The sequence below is a fragment of the Lucilia cuprina genome, chromosome 6, assembly GCF_022045245.1.
Source record: "Lucilia cuprina isolate Lc7/37 chromosome 6, ASM2204524v1, whole genome shotgun sequence".
Lineage (NCBI taxonomy): Eukaryota > Metazoa > Arthropoda > Insecta > Diptera > Calliphoridae > Lucilia > Lucilia cuprina.
In genome coordinates this window covers 40,182,740-40,199,873 of record NC_060954.1, presented here as the reverse complement: position 1 = coordinate 40,199,873, position 17,134 = coordinate 40,182,740, and the positions used below count along the sequence as shown (strand labels likewise).

At 27.5% G+C, this 17,134-nt stretch overlaps 1 protein-coding gene across 19 annotated transcripts in view; it reads right to left on the bottom strand.

The window, feature by feature from the left end:
- Positions 1-17,134, bottom strand: part of LOC111675065 (PDZ and LIM domain protein Zasp) — a 205,168-nt gene that overhangs the window by 13,196 nt on the left and 174,838 nt on the right. For 11 of the 19 annotated variants that reach the window (XM_046953595.1, XM_046953580.1, XM_046953579.1 and 8 more), the window contains exons 10-12: positions 16,006-16,099; positions 6,667-7,983; positions 4,142-4,322 (exon numbers count right to left, since the gene is read on the bottom strand). In XM_046953595.1, coding sequence (XP_046809551.1) covers positions 4,142-4,322; positions 6,667-7,983; positions 16,006-16,099 — 1,592 coding nt within the window. Of the gene's footprint in view, positions 1-3,433; positions 3,617-4,141; positions 4,323-6,666; positions 7,984-9,001; positions 9,207-16,005; positions 16,100-17,134 lie in introns of those variants that run through there. The other 8 variants (XM_046953594.1, XM_046953586.1, XM_046953590.1 and 5 more) reach the window with 4 other exon arrangements.

Here is a 17,134-nt window from a genome sequence, read left to right as displayed (position 1 = left end):
TGTATGTATATAATACATCTCATGTCCTTTCATACTATAATAAACAAATGTCTCATGTCTTTTTTTAATACATACGTATATGTATTTTCATAATTTGTTTATGGTAATAAGCTTTTGTTGTTATTATTATAATACACAATACATACATATATTGCAATAAAATAATAACAGGAAAAATATTTACGAATATAAAGCTTTTTTCCAATAACTCTGAGTTATACTTATTGAAAGGAAATAAGAATATAAAAAGATCTACATATATGGAAATATGTACTTTGTTGCTGGTTAATTTTCTTTGTTGTTATCTATAGAAAAGGCAGTTGTATACAGCGAAGGATAAAACAGATATAGCATTTCGTAATTTTAAAGAAATCATTTTGAAAAATTTATTATTTTATTGTTACTCACTGTATATCTATGTTTATTTATACATATTTTCTGTATGATTGAAAGGATCTTATTACATATACATACATACATATATTCATATGTATGTATATATTTCAATAAAGCTATACATATTCCTAGTAATTTCTTACTGTTGTCCTGATATTTATGATTATTGCTTTTAACACAATACTTTACATACATATATATGTATGTTATTTTACATATACGTTCAATATAGAAAAAATTACAGGAATTTCCGCTTTTATTTACAGATAAATACGCATGGAATCATAAAGAAGTAAGAAAAACAACATGAAAATCATGTCTACTATGTAAATTGTTTTTTTTTATGATTAACAATTCGTAAAGAAAAATACACTTATGTTAAATGTGAGAGTGTATGTGAATCATCTACAGCAGGAGCGTAAAATAAGTTGTATTAAAATGGTTTAAGAATTAATAAATTATTTTACATTTACAAAGTTTTAGAAAATAGCCCCGAGTTTTATTTAAATTTTTACTTTTTTTTCATTAAACCCTTTTCAAGGCTACGCTCAATATAAGGGGAAAACATCATGTCGGCTAGTAAAAAAAAATATTATTGAAATTTATCAAGTTTCATATGTTAATAAAACAAATGAAGAAAACAACAAAATAAAAATTATTACTATATAATACACATACAATTATTGTTGTTGTTATGTACGTACGTACTCTTTACATGTATATAAAAATATTTATGTAAAATTAGGATGGTTAAGAAAAATGTAAAGTTTATATTTTAATGTAAAAAATACATTTTAATGTAAAAAATAAATTTTTGTATAAAAATTACGTTTTAGAGTAAAAAATATAATTTTTGTGTAAAATGTATATTTTTGTGTAAAATTACATTTTTATGTATGAATTACATTTTGTGAAAAAAACATTTTTTTAAATTTAATTTTATTGTAGAATTTACTTTTTTAGTGTCAAATCTACTTTTCGGTATAAAATTTACATCCTTGTGTAAAATTACATGTTTATATATGATAAACATTTTTTGTAAAATTTACATCTTTTTGTAAAATTTACGTCTTTCAGTGTAAAATTTACTTTTTAATATAAAATTTACTTTTTAAAATAAAATTTACTTTTTTGTGTAAAATCGCTTTTAGGGAAAACTTACATTATAATGTTTATTTATATTATAATGTAATTTTACATTTTAGTGTAAAGTTTAGTAAATACTATTTATTTTTAATTTAAAAGTAAATTTTCCATTTTTGTTCAAACTTTACTTTATAGCGTAAAATTTACATTTAATGTAAAATACAACGGTGGATAGAACTACAAAGATATTATAGAGAGATCAAAACGAGAGCAGGATGAGAAGTCTCTTCAAAATAAGATTAGTATTATATTACATATTCTGAGCGGACACACTTGCTTACGGGCATAACTACACAAAAATAGATGTACGGTCTCAGGAGAATGTATGGAATGTAGAGTAGACTGGGAATGTTATAATGTTAACTTTACATTTAAGTGCAAACTTTGCTTTTAGTGTAAAAGTTTCATTTACAAGTTTATATAATTTAAAATTGACATTTCAGTGTAAAATTTACGTTTTAGTGTAAAATTTACATTTTAGTGCAAAATTTACATTTACATTATGTGTTAAATTTCAATTTTAGTGTAAAATTACATTCAATGTATAATTTACATTTTAGTGTAAAATTTACATTTTAGTGTAAAATTTACATTTTAGTGTAAAATTTACATTTTAGTGAAAAATTTACATTTACATGTTTATATTAGTGAAAAATTTACTTTATAGTGTAGAATAACATTTTGGAGTAAAAATTAAATTTCAGTGTAAAATTTACTTTAATAACTTTGTTAACTTTACATTTTATTGTAAATTCTACTTTTAGTGTAAAAGTTACATTTACATATTTGTCACATTTATATATTTGAAAATTTACATTTTAGTGTAAAATTTGCTTTATAGTATAAAATTTACTTTATGGTGTAAAATTACACTTTTGTGTAAAATTACATTTCAGTGTATAATATATAAATTTGTTTATGTAAAATTTTCATTTAGGTGCAAAATTGGCATTTTATGTAAAAATTTACATTTCTATATTAAATTTTTAATTTAAGTGTAAATTCACACCCTTATATTTGTATGTAAATGACACTTTAGTGTAAAATTGAAATTTTGCTGTAAAATTAAGTCTAAAATATTAAATAAGCTTTAACATTGCCTTATAGCATCAAAGTACTTTTGCATAGAAATGGATCCTTTTAATACATTTATAAACTTTAACACATACATAAATATTTAACATACTGCTGTTTTCAGTTTCCGTTTCCTGTCTGGCAAATATGTACGTATGTATTATTTCTTTATTTTATTTTTACTTTATTATTATTATTGGCGATTGTTGTTAAATGTTGAGTACATACATATGTATGTATAGATGCAGAGACCTCGATTATATGTTTGTGTATGTAAATAATAGTTATGATTGTATGTATTATATAGACATAAATATTTTCATAAGAAATTATATGTCTGTCTATAAAATCGATCAATACAAATAAAAAAGAGTAATTTCACAAACTCTAAAAGTAAAAAATGTTTTTATAAAAATATTTAAAACAAAAAACTGTTGATGCACAAAGCCAACGTTTTTCAAACAGAACAAATTTTAATTTTAGCATATGTTTGTTCTAACTAATATTAATAATAATTTCAAATCCTTTTCACTTCAATGCTTTAAATTATTTCCAAACTTGTTGTATTAAGTATTTTCCAAATATTTAATCTAGGTTAATAGTTTTATAGTAAAAACTTTCAAAACTACAAAAGCTGTGTGATGAGTGTATTTATAATTAAATGAAATAAAAGCTTCATTTGCAAAATTTTCATTGAAAAAAATAAAATCAAACGAATTTAGTTTATTTTTTCTTGCAGTGTATATGCACTAGAAATTAACAACTTTCATTTTCTTAACACATTTCGTTGAGAGATTGTTTTGCTTTGTTTTTTTACCTTGATTGCTGTAGTAATTACTGTAGTTGTTATAGGAAGTTGTATTTAAGGAAGAAGGCATAGTCGAGTACCTATTGGATCCACCGACAACACTGGGATATTTTTTATTGTATTGTGTAGATGTGTTATAATTGCTGCTATAATTGTTGTTATAACTGTTGTACATAGACTGGGCTTTACGACCTTTTGTTGTGTGTGTGTGTTACATTTACAAAAAAGTGTAAGTGATGTTTTTGTTTTCGATTTTATATAATAAGAAATATATATATAAGTTGACATTTAGTCTAAAGTTTTTGTTTAAATTTAATTTTAGAAAAATCAAACTAGAAGCTGGGCCAAATGTGTTTTTCGAGTATTTGGGGTAGTGGTTAGAGTTAGTGAATTTTGTTTTAAAAATTTTGTATTTTTGCGTATTTAAAAAGGCATATTTTTTTCTTAAATTTGGGTTAAAATAATTTAGATTTAAGCATAAATTTGTTTTATTTTTATTATTATTAATATTTATATATTTTTTTCTTTAAATATTATTATTAACAAAATATATATATTCTGATTTATCACATCAATATATAGTCACAATAATATTGAGTTATAATTTTTTTGTTTTGCTATATTGTTTTTATATCGATTTGAGCTTTTTTTAAACCCAATCGCCTTGATTTTGTAAATAATCTATAACTTCTTTGTGAAGCTGTTCATTTATCTTACCTTGTTGGCCAACATTGCTGCGTGGCAAAGTTGCGTAGGCATTACCACCAGTTGGCTTGGGTTGAGTTGGTGGTGGTTGATTCCATTGTTGTTGTTGTTGTGGTGGATAAGAGACAGGCGACTTGGGAGCAGCAGCTGGTGGAGCAGCACCATAAGGACGAGCATAACCTCCCTGGTTAACCTGTAATAGAAAGTATTTGGTATTAGAAGGGAATTTGTTACTTTACATGTTTTATGTAACTAAAATATGAGTAGTATTTTGTGGAAATTTTATATTTTACAATAAATTGTACAACGTTTTACTGTAAAATTACAACTTATTTTCAACTTTAGGATTTAGTGTAAAATTTACATTTTAGTGTAAGGTTTATTGATATTGATTTAAAATTGTTCTCTTTAATGCAAAAGTTACAGTGTAAAATATACATTTTAGTGTTATTTTTTACATTTCAGTACATAGTTTTAATTTTTGTTCAAAATATACACTTTAGTGTAAAATATACCATTAAGGTCTCAGTGTAAAACCTCACTGAAAAATTTAAACTTGTGTGTAAACTTTGCATTATGCTGTAAAAGTTAATTTTTAGAGTAAAATTTACATTTTAGTGTAAAATTTACTTTAGTGTAAAGCACACATTTAACTGTAATATTTACGTTTCAGTGTTAAATTAACATTTTAGTGTAAAATATACACTAAATGTAAAATTAAAATATTTGTGTAAACTTTACATTTTAGTGGAAAAGTTACTTTTGGAGTAAAATTTACATTTTTGTGTCAAGTTAAGTTAACATTTAAGAGTAAAATTTACATTTACGTGTAAAATTTACATATTAGTGTAAAATTTACATATTAGTGTAAAATTTACATTCTGGTATAAAATTGACATTGTAATGCAAAAATTTACATTCTAGTGTATAATTTACGTTTTAGTGTAAAATTAAAATTTTGGTGTAAAATATACATTTCAATGCATGATTTACATTTCAGTGTAAAATTTACATTTTGTGTATTATTGTAAAATTTACATTTTGTGTAAAATTTACATTTTTTTGTAAAATTTACATTTTATTGTAAAATTTACATTTTTGTGTAAAATTTACATTTTTGTGTAAAATTTACATTTTAGTGTAAAATTTACATTTTTTTGTGTAAAATTTACATTTTAGTGTAAAATTTACATTTTTGTGTAAAATTTACATTTTTGTGTAAAATTTACATTTTTATGTAAAATTTACATTTTTGTGTAAAATTTACATTTTTGTGTAAAATTTACATTTTTGTGTAAAATCTACATTCATGTGTAAAATTACATTTTAGTGTAAAATAAATGTTAAATTTGTAAAATTTACATTTTAGTACAAAATTTGCTATTAATGTAAAATTTACATTTTATTTTTGTTTTGTGTTTTGTTTCTAGTGTAAAATTTACATTTTAATGTAAATTTACATTTTAATGTAAAATTTACATTTTAATGTAAAATTTACATTTTAATGTAACATTTACATTTTAATGTAAAATTTACATCTTAATGTAAAATTTACATTCTGGTATAAAATTTACATACAAATGTAAAATTTTTACTTTAGTGTAAAATTAAAACTTTGACGAATATTTACATTTCAGAGTATAATGCTATTAATGCAAAATTTACATTTTATTTTTGTTTTGTGTTTTGTTTCTAGTGTAAAATTTACATTTTAATGTAAATTTACATTTTAATGTAAAATTTACATTTTAATGTAAAATTTACATTTTAATGTAACATTTACATTTTAATGTAAAATTTACATCTTAATGTAAAATTTACATTCTGGTATAAAATTTACATACAAATGTAAAATTTTTACTTTAGTGTAAAATTAAAACTTTGACGAATATTTACATTTCAGAGTATAATTTACATGTAATGTGAAATTTACATTTTATTGTAGAATTAACACTCTGGTGTACATTTTAGTCTAAAATTTACATTTTAGTGTAAACTTTACATTTTAGGGTAATATTTACACTTAAATGAAAAATTTACATAAAGTAAATTAAAAATTTTAGCGAATATTTACACTTTAATGTAACATTTACATTTTCTTGTAAATCCTACATTATGGACAAAAATTTTAGTGCAACCAATTTTGTGTAAAGTTATTATTTCGCTGTAAAATGTTCAATTAATTAATGAAACATTTACATTGTGTGAATGTAATGTAAAAAAAAAATCAGTTACTTTGTAAACATCACATTTCCACAACAAATTACCACCCATATTTTATCAAAAATAAACTTAAGCTTAGTATTCGCTAAACATTGTCTCATTTACAAATGAAACACAAATGTTTAGCAACATATAAAATTGTATATAAACATTAAAAGTTTGCAACATGCTTTAGCAATAAACAAGAACAACTAACATGCAGTTTACAATGTGCTACACTAGTATTTTGAAGGAAAAAAGTCAATTTTAAAATTTATTTTTTAAATTTCAAGATGATTTTGCTAGTGGGGAGCGTAGCTTGAAAAAAAACTTACCTTGTAATTAACATTACCCTTACCGGGTGGCACAACACTACGTATAACATTACCGGTTAATGTAACATATTCAAATGGTTTGTCACCACTTGGCCCCGTGGCCGTGGTCGCGGACATTTCGTTAGTTGTGGTGTTGCAGTTGTCGTTGATTATTTGACTGTTGCTACTATTATTAAAAGTACTCTTATCTACAATTGATAAATTGCTACTAGAAGGTGTGATTGTTGTTGTTGTAGCTGTTGGTAGAGGTGGTGGTGGTGCAACCTGACATGAATCAAATTTCAATTGATTATTAAGTGTTGCTGTGATGGCAGCAACACTGGGTAAACTATTATAAATAATGTTGCTGTTGTTGCTAATATTATTATTATTACTATTATTGTTAGTTTGTTGTTGCTGTTGTTGCAGATAATGATTATGTTGTTGTTGTGTTTGTTTGGAATTGGAGTTGGAATTTTGATTAGCAATGAAGGGTTTGGGGGAACCATTATTTATAAATGAATGTATGTTGTTGCTTATATTATCGGAATGTTTCATAGTGTTGGTAGTGGAATGGGTATTATTGCTGTTGTTGTTGTTATTGTTACCCTGTGTCAACAACTTATTTGAATACTCTTTTAAAAACTTATTATACACTTTTTGTGTGGTGGGCACAATGGGTGTTGTTGCAGCTGCCCCTCCACCTAGTGGAGTTGTTGCTGCTGTTGGCGTTAATGATGACACATTAGTTTTATTGTACGTATTCATATCGTTCTCATTTTGTTTTGTCATCAACAATTTTCTATTGTTCGCATTGTGCAGCTGTTTCATTCTATTTATATACAAATCCTGATTATTGTCCTCTGGCAGTGGTGGTGGCGGTGGTGGAGGTATTGTTATTGCTGTTGTTGTTGTTACTGTACCATAATTATCATTATTACAGCCATAATTTAGCGAAGACGATGATGATGAGGCCTGACGTGAGTGTAAGGGTGAGCTAGAACCATACTGATCCAGTGACAAACTAGAATGAGTCGATTCATTTTGTGTTGGATAGTAGGTCATCTGTTGTTGTTGCTGCTGCTGTTGTTGTTGTTGCTGCACCATTGTGTTATTGTGATGATAATTGTAGGGTGTTGGTGACAAGGATTGTGTAGAGGAATGTGTAGTATTCGAACCAGTTGACATTGATGACAGGCTACTTAATGTACGTGTATGTTGATTGTCATTATTGTTATTATTAATATTATTGTTGTTGTTGTTGTATATTTCAAATTGTTGTAGTTGTGTGGGTGATGGTGGTGGTGGCAAAGGTAAATCGTTCATATTTTCTTCTTGCTTCAAATTTTGATATTTGTTGTTGTTGTGGAGTATTTTTTGGATTTTTTTTTTTGTTTTATTTAGCATTTGTGGTTAATTAGTTAGCAATGCCAGGCAAGCGATTTATGGCAAAAGCATTAAAATAAAATTTAAAAAATGATTAAAAACATTATTTAGAACAAAATTAAACATGATTTTGAAATGTGTGTTTAGAATAAGAGAAAAAATATTTTTTATAAATTTTGTTCCCGTTTTTTAAAAAAATCTGTTTAAATCGACCAGATTTAGAAAAATCTTTATTTATTTAAAAAAAAACTGCTTCTATCATACAAAAGTTTCTCTACTTTTTTTGTTGATTTATATATTTTGTTAGCAACATGTTGTTGTTTACAATTCATAGCAACATTTTGCGAAACATTCTAAATTTTACATTAACAAACCCCCGTATTCATAAAGATATTAATGGCTTATTTAGGGTTTATTACGCATTTCCCATACAAAATTTCTACAATAAACCATCAATAACTTTATTAGGCATTTATAAATACGGGAGAAAGTCTTCAAATATCAAATTTTGCAACATGTTGCAACAAGAATGATGCTAGTACACTTTAAATTACTAGATTTTTTATATGTAACAAAATATTTTCCACTTTGAAATTTATTTTTATTTTTCTAAAGTATTTTTAAATTTGAGAACAAGTTATGTATAAATTTTTTTCTCGAAATGTTGCTTAGAAAGTACACTTAACCTAAATTTGTTATTTTTAGGAAATGTAATTATATTTCATTGATTTGCACAAAGTTGCTAAATTTAGTAATAGGTCAAGGTCATTTTGAAAAATTTTATTCAATTTTTATTTTCAAAAAAAAAAAATATATATTAAATATTTTTTTCTTTTCACGCACACACAACAAGGAAAATTTTAATATAATTCGCTAACAAGGATTTAAGGATTTCTCTTGTAATTTTTTTTTAATTTATTACAAAATGTATTATGTAATGTGTAATAAGTAGCTTTAAATGATCTTATACTTTTTGTTTTTACAAAAAAAGGATCGTTTTTAAAATTCGTTTTATATTTTTTTTCAACACCACTTAATTGTTTTCTTCAATTAAAATATTCGAGTTTTAAGCGTAAAGTCGTTAAAAAAATTAAAAAAATTATTTAAAAAAAAATTATAAATCCGTTTCTTTGTCTTAACGAACACCAACCGAACTGTATACGTTGACTATAAAGAAACTAAGAAATCACACTAAATTAATGAAATTATCAAGTGGCAACATTAAGTTCGACATATTCATACACTCAAACATGTTGTACGTGCAAACGATGTCTGTCAGTCCGGCTGTCTGTATATATGTAAATGTAGAGTTAAATATCTACACATACTTAAGAAAAAGATAAGCAAGGTAGTGAGTAAGTGCTAAGTATGAGAATGATCCAACCAACTTGATCAATTAGTAACCCTACGGGTATTATCAAAGTTCCTATAGGTTTGAAAGTTGGCCTCAAACTTTTTAACAATTTGAAGTTTTTTGTTTACATTCAATTTCAATTTTATCAATCGAACCTGTTTCAATTCATATACAAACATACTTTAGACTCTGAGTCATGGTTTTATTACTTGGAATCCCATCATTTTATGAATATCCCAATTTATTATTGTAGGGCATATACATGTTTTATAAATTGTTTAATATTATGCGCTAATTTTCAAAACAGCTGTCCATACAAAAAGCATTTATTTTTTTTGTCAACAGTTGCAGCAAAAAAAAATCCGAAAAAATCAATTAAATTTTATAAATAAATAAAAAATAAAATCAAAATCTCATGGCATGTAGCATGAGTTGTTTGTATAAATACATACACACCTTAAGTTTAAATTTACTTTGTTTGTTTTTTTTTTCTTTATTTATTTTCAGAAGTGCAAAAAAGACAAAAACGATTGATAAAAAATCAGTGCAAATTTTTGCTAAATTTAGAAATGCATACTTTGTGAATGAGTAAAAGTAAAATGATTGTAATTTAAATAAAAAATAATTGCTATATATAGATATAGTATAAAATGATCAATAAGATCTTTTAAGTCTGTACAGTTTAATTAGATTAATTTAATTAAAACTACCTACGATTTCTTAATTATCTAGAGTCCAATATTGCTGAGTATACAACAAATGTATTAAGCAACAATGTCGTATAAAAAATTTCATTAGTCAGATTTTAAAAGTCAAAGGTAATGAATAATAAATTTTCAGCCGAAAAGTATTTGAACAATAATTGCAGCAATGCGTTGCAATGTTGCTTTACCACAAGTTCATTTCTAGTTCAGTTCCAGTTCAGTTCTAGTTCACTTTTAGTTCAGTTGTAGTTCAGTTGTAGTTCAGTTGTAGTTCAGTTGTAGTTCAGTTGTAGTTCAGTTGTAGTTCAGTTGTAGTTCAGTTCTAGTTCAGTTCTAGTTCAGTTCTAGTTCAGTTCTAGTTCAGTTCTAGTTCAGTTCTAGTTCAGTTCTAGTTCAGTTCTAGTTCAGTTCTAGTTCAGTTCTAGTTCAGTTCTAGTTCAGTTCTAGTTCAGTTCTAGTTCAGTTCTAGTTCAGTTCTAGTTCAGTTCTAGTTCAGTTCTAGTTCAGTTCTAGTTCAGTTCTAGTTCAGTTCTAGTTCAGTTCTAGTTCAGTTCAGTTCTAGTTCAGTTCTAGTTCAGTTCTAGTTCAGTTCTAGTTCAGTTCTAGTTCAGTTCTAGTTCAGTTCTAGTTCAGTTCTAGTTCAGTTCTAGTTCAGTTCTAGTTCAGTTCTAGTTCAGTTCTAGTTCAGTTCTAGTTCAGTTCTAGTTCAGTTCTAGTTCAGTTCTAGTTCAGTTCTAGTTCAGTTCTAGTTCAGTTCTAGTTCAGTTCTAGTTCAGTTCTAGTTCAGTTCTAGTTCAGTTCTAGTTCAGTTCTAGTTCAGTTCTAGTTCAGTTCTAGTTCAGTTCTAGTTCAGTTCTAGTTCAGTTCTAGTTCAGTTCTAGTTCAGTTCTAGTTCAGTTCTAGTTCAGTTCTAGTTCAGTTCTAGTTCAGTTCTAGTTCAGTTCTAGTTCAGTTCTAGTTCAGTTTACAGTTCTAGTTCAGTTCTAGTTCAGTTCTAGTTCAGTTCTAGTTCAGTTCTAGTTCAGTTCTAGTTCAGTTCTAGTTCAGTTCTAGTTCAGTTCTAGTTCAGTTCTAGTTCAGTTCTAGTTCAGTTCTAGTTCAGTTCTAGTTCAGTTCTAGTTCAGTTCTAGTTCAGTTCTCTAGTTCAGTTCTAGTTCAGTTCTAGTTCAGTTCTAGTTCAGTTCTAGTTCAGTTCTAGTTCAGTTCTAGTTCAGTTCTAGTTCAGTTCTAGTTCAGTTCTAGTTCAGTTCTAGTTCAGTTCTAGTTCAGTTCTAGTTCAGTTCTAGTTCAGTTCTAGTTCAGTTCTAGTTCAGTTCTAGTTCAGTTCTAGTTCAGTTCTAGTTCAGTTCTAGTTCAGTTCTAGTTCAGTTCTAGTTCAGTTCTAGTTCAGTTCTAGTTCAGTTCTAGTTCAGTTCTAGTTCAGTTCTAGTTCAGTTCTAGTTCAGTTCTAGTTCAGTTCTAGTTCAGTTCTAGTTCAGTTCTAGTTCAGTTCTAGTTCAGTTCTAGTTCAGTTCTAGTTCAGTTCTAGTTCAGTTCTAGTTCAGTTCTAGTTCAGTTCTAGTTCAGTTCTAGTTCAGTTCTAGTTCAGTTCTAGTTCAGTTCTAGTTCAGTTCTAGTTCAGTTCTAGTTCAGTTCTAGTTCAGTTCTAGTTCAGTTCTAGTTCAGTTCTAGTTCAGTTCTAGTTCAGTTCTAGTTCAGTTCTAGTTCTAGTTCAGTTCTAGTTCAGTTCTAGTTCAGTTCTAGTTCAGTTCTAGTTCAGTTCTAGTTCAGTTCTAGTTCAGTTCTAGCTCAGTTCTAGTTCAGTTCTAGTTCAGTTTTAGTTCAATTCTGGTTTAGTTTTAGTTCAGTTCCAGATCAGTTCAGTTCTAGTTCAGTTCTAGTGCAGTTCTAGTTCAGTTCTGTTCTAGTTTACTTCTAGTTCAGTTCTTGTTCAGTTTTAGTTCAAAGAGTTCTAGTTAAAAGAGTTTCATTGACGTATGTAGCGCAACATTGACAAGGTTAATTACAATTATTTTAAATTTATAAATCAAATCAACTACACACCTACAATTTTGGCATTCTTTACAAGAATTTAAATGTACCAGGAAATGCAAATACCATTACTTCATTAATGTTGCAGTTTGTAAATGGATTATCTACATACACACACTTTTCAATGTGTGTATAAATATTTAAAATATTATTTTACAAAAATTATTTAGAATTGCGAGTACAAAGTTAACAATTGTTGTAGAACTGATTATACTTTACTTAAAATTGTATAGAAAAAGTTAGGAAGTAAATTGTTACAATATAATAAAAATTCTTTATTAGGTCTAAATAATTTTTGTTTTGATTGTTTAACAAAAAGTTATCAGTAAAATTATCAGTTAAAATATGTAAACATTGACAAAATAATATAAATAAATCAACAGAATAAAATGCGTATTATATTGAAACGTATTATTGAAAATATATTTTTTTTCAAAGTAAAAATTGAACAAGCAATTTGGTCTTGATAAAAATATTATGAATCATAATAGATCTATATGTTGTTTAAAATGCTCAAATGATTAAAATGTTGCTAGCAACATGTTTAGTTTTATATGTAAGGCGGTAGTCGCAGTAACGGTAACTGGACTCAGAAATATATAATTGTTATCTTTTAAGTTATTTTCTGGAACAACAGTATTTGGGGAACGTAATCATGTTAAAGTACAACTAAATGCAAATTCAAACAACATGTTGCAGACTTACTAAATTAAATTTTAGTTTAAGATAAAATTTTTTTTAAAAATCTTTATTAAACTATGTACTAAACACACATTTCAAACTTAAAGTAAAATGTTAATAAAAAAAAACGCAAGTATATAACTTATTTTAACAAGACAAAGAAAAAATAACAACAAAGCCAAAAGTAAATAAATAATATTCAAAATCAACACTAAAGTTAATTTATGTATTATTCAAATTTATATTCTTACTCATCAGCGTCATCAACATTTCATATCACAAAAAACACACACATATACACACACACTGTTAAATATTTTACTTGAATTTTTTTCTATTTTTTCTTTTTTTCAAAACTCTTGAAAAAAATTCATACGATATCAAATTAAATAAAAAAAATCAGCAAAAAAAAAAATTAAGAAAAAACGAGAAAAAAAGCTTTTAGCCAAAAGCAAACAGATTTTTGCATTATTTGCAAGCAGTGTTAAAATATAACTAAAGTGACAAAACGATTAACTCCATATTACAAAATGAAAACAATTTACAAAAAATAAGTATGTATTTAGTATATTTTTTTAGGAATATATTTATATATTTAAAAAAATGGACTTAATCGTTTTGCCACTTGAGGCCTTTTTAGAATTTTTTCCTTTAATGCAAAATGGCTATTTCTATATGTGTTTGTTGCAAAGAGGGAGAAGAAAAAGTTTGCTGTTTGTTTTTGTTCTCCTGGTATTTGTTTTGAAGTTCTCTATATATTTGCATTATGTTGCTTTCATACGTTATTTTTAACAAAATATTTGTTGCTGTTGTTGCACTTTTGTTAAATTTTTTGTGGCTCTATGTAACATTGTAACAACAATGCAACATATTTTGCTGATTTAGCAACATTCTCTAAATGCACACATTATATTTAACAATGTAGTTACAGAGCAGTGATGGGCACAAAGGGAACAAAATCAAAAAACAAGTTCTTTATTTTTTTTTTTTTTTGATTTTTTGTTATTTACAGATAAAAAGCTAAAATTCAACAATCGCTTCCTTTTAACTTTGAATGCCAGCCACGGATTTTCATATATACTTATGACAGTCGCTCCCTATTGACTTTGAATGCCACCCATTGATTTCCATGACAATACAACGCCATTGTTGGTTTCATTTGTTTGCTCCTTAAAGTCCAACATGTGTTGCAGCTGTTTTTTATTTAACACGCAGTTATAAAAATGCTTTAAGTGTTATTCTTTAGTGGCCATACAAGTGTTATTTTAGTTTTCCTTGTGTTTATGAAAGCTTTGCGCTACACACTGAATGGGTGTTGGAGTGGGTAAAGAAAGCATTTGTCACAATTGGTAAGATGAAGTTGTATGGGAAATGTTAGGGATGACTCAACTCTCTTATGCATAAGCATTGAGGACCTTTACATCTTACGACAATTGGATATTTGACCTGAATTAACTGAGTCATATTTGGTAAAAGATTGACAACTCGGTGACAGCTGTATCTTTAGATTTTTATATATTTATTCAAACTATATGTAGAGAAGTGGACAGAAAAATATAATTAAATGTTTCAGAAATCTAAATGACATACCTAGGACTCAAGATATGAGATTATGACTAGATATGTAATAATTCTATTGATGTCCATATGATCTTTTTACTATTTACACCACTTATATCCGACCGAAAATGTAATACAACTTCAATGTATGGGCTGGAGTCTATTTTGGACTCCAGCGCATATACTATACTACTCGACAGCATATACGAGAGGGCGAAGGTCCAACTCTATTGATTCACTGGAGCACCGTCGCAGCGAGGGGTGCATTTCAATGTTCTATCGATACTACAATGGAGCGTTTTTCTCCATGTATGTCCCGAAGCTTCAAAGTCTTTTTTTGGAGCTACTCGACAGCATACAAGAGAAGACGAAGCCTTCGTCACTAAGGTACTTATCGGTGACAGTAGGGTATCCAACTCTATTGATTCACTGGAGCACCGTTGCAACGTGGGATGTATTTTACTGTACTGGAACAAACTTCCTACACTCGTCACTTTCGATGTGAAAAGTTTTAAATCAAATGTCCACAAACTCTACTCCATCTCCCACCCCTCCTACAACATCTTTTCCTAGTTCTAGCACTGCATGAGTATGGATCATCTCCTGAGTGCTGGTCGAAGAAGAAAATATTCTATCGATTTACTAAATAAAACCACTAAACTGGAATAGAGTTTATCAACAGATTTCATTATCGAGAGTATCATAAAGGCTCTGATTTCGAAATATACCTACGTAAGAACGGGATGATTTTTACTGAAATAAGCGGCATTGAACCTGCTGTCACAACATGTTATCGATCTTCAACAATTATTGGAACGTCGATTCAACAAGTCTGTCTCAATGGATGCCGTATCAGATATGTGTTTGCGGGACAAGTTAACACACTCATGGCACTAATGACCTGTTCCTGATTTACACATCAAACTTTACTGAGTTTAGGATGTTGAGGAATGCGTTGGACTTGATTATTCTCTTCCGTTTGATTCTTTTGACACAACGGAATAGTTTTAGTGAACCCTCGCAGCGTAGCAGATTGTACAAACCCTGTCACTTCAGAGCTAGTGAGGGACTGGCTCTTTCCTATGCTAAATAACCCTGATCGTAGAAGGATTTGGGCGTTAAATTCTTTGCCCATCACTGCTACTAAATATGAAACCAAGAATAATGTTGCCTATCCTATGGAGACTTGAATATCCCCATTTGTATACTAACTACACAAAAGAAAACCTATAAAGTATTTAAATTTCGTCTTATCCCAACAAAAATGCAAATTTAACTTCCCTCTCTTTCACAATCTCCCCCCGTTTATCAACAACTTTTTATTTACTTTTTTTACAATTGCTGTTTCCTGTATAAATATCACCACTATTTGCATATATAAAAGTGTGTGTTTATATTTGTTGTATTTGTGTATATATATGTACGTATATAGAAAGAATTTCATTGCTGATTTCTGAGATGAGTAACAATATGAATTTGAAGAGTTTATGTTAGTAGGACGTTTATTTTTTTTACGCTTTGCTTTGTTTATGTTTCTTTTGTTGTTATTATTATTTTTTTACAACATAAAACATTTAAAACATTTATTTGCATAAAAAAAGTTTTTGTTTTTCTATATATATATATTTTTCTTTTAAGACTTACCGGAGCTGGGGTAGAGCTACCATTGGATACACCATTATTATAGCCGTGAGCATTCAAGGCTGAAGAAATGGTCGAAGCACTCAATTTGGTATTGCTGTAAATAAGAAAAAAAGAGAAGTTTAAGGTATGATAAACAATTTAAATTTTATTGAATTTAAAAAAAAATCACATAAAATTTTTATTTTAATAAAATTTTAAAATTGAAACAAACAAGTGTTTTACTAAAGTCCTTTTATATTTAAATTTTTAAATTTATTTATTACAAACGATTATTTATGTTTGTTGAAAAAAAGAATTCTAAATATTTTTTACGGCCTTTTTTTATATATTTCATAAACATCTTAGCAAATAACCTATTTAACCTAGTACTTAGTTAAAAAGCTATATTAGCTTGCCCTGCAAGTAAATCAATATAGCTCTATAGGTTACAGAGATATATTCAAAAAGCAGTTATAAAGGAGTCATTGAATGGCCATAATATTTCTATCTTAAGTTTGTCTTTAAGTGTCCATTCTCTAGATTACTTGGTGCCTATAAAGTAACGAATGTCTCTGCTCTTTCTCAAACAAAGGGCTCATATACACTTTTAAACACTCTTTCCTATATCTGTGTAATCAATAATCATACAATTGAAGTCAAGTACATGTTTAAATAATACAGTGTCCATGGGAATCCCTAAGTGGTGCGTTAAGTAGGTAGTTCTAGGTGGTTCTCCCTGCTGGGCTGTTTAAGTAAATATTTGAACTAGTGATACCATTCTACACTCCTTATCTATAGACTGAATTTTCATCTGATTTGAAAAAACTGAGACCAATAATCCGGTAATTACTTGATATTGAGGTGTAATTAATGTAGATAAAGAAAAACTTGAAGCATAGCATCTCTCTTGGTTCTAAATAGGTTTCAGTATATGAAGGTTATGATTTCGAACTGTGCGTACGGGGAACGGGGTAGGTTTTACAAAAAAGTGTCATTAAACTGTCTGTCTTACATGTAATCGTCATTTAATAATTCTTGAACGTCGACCTTAAAAGTCTGTTAACATTCCAACATATGACGTAACGGAGTTGTCGTCGACAAGTCGACGCACTGATGGCCGTGGTGATCATAATAGAATTTTAAGTATAAC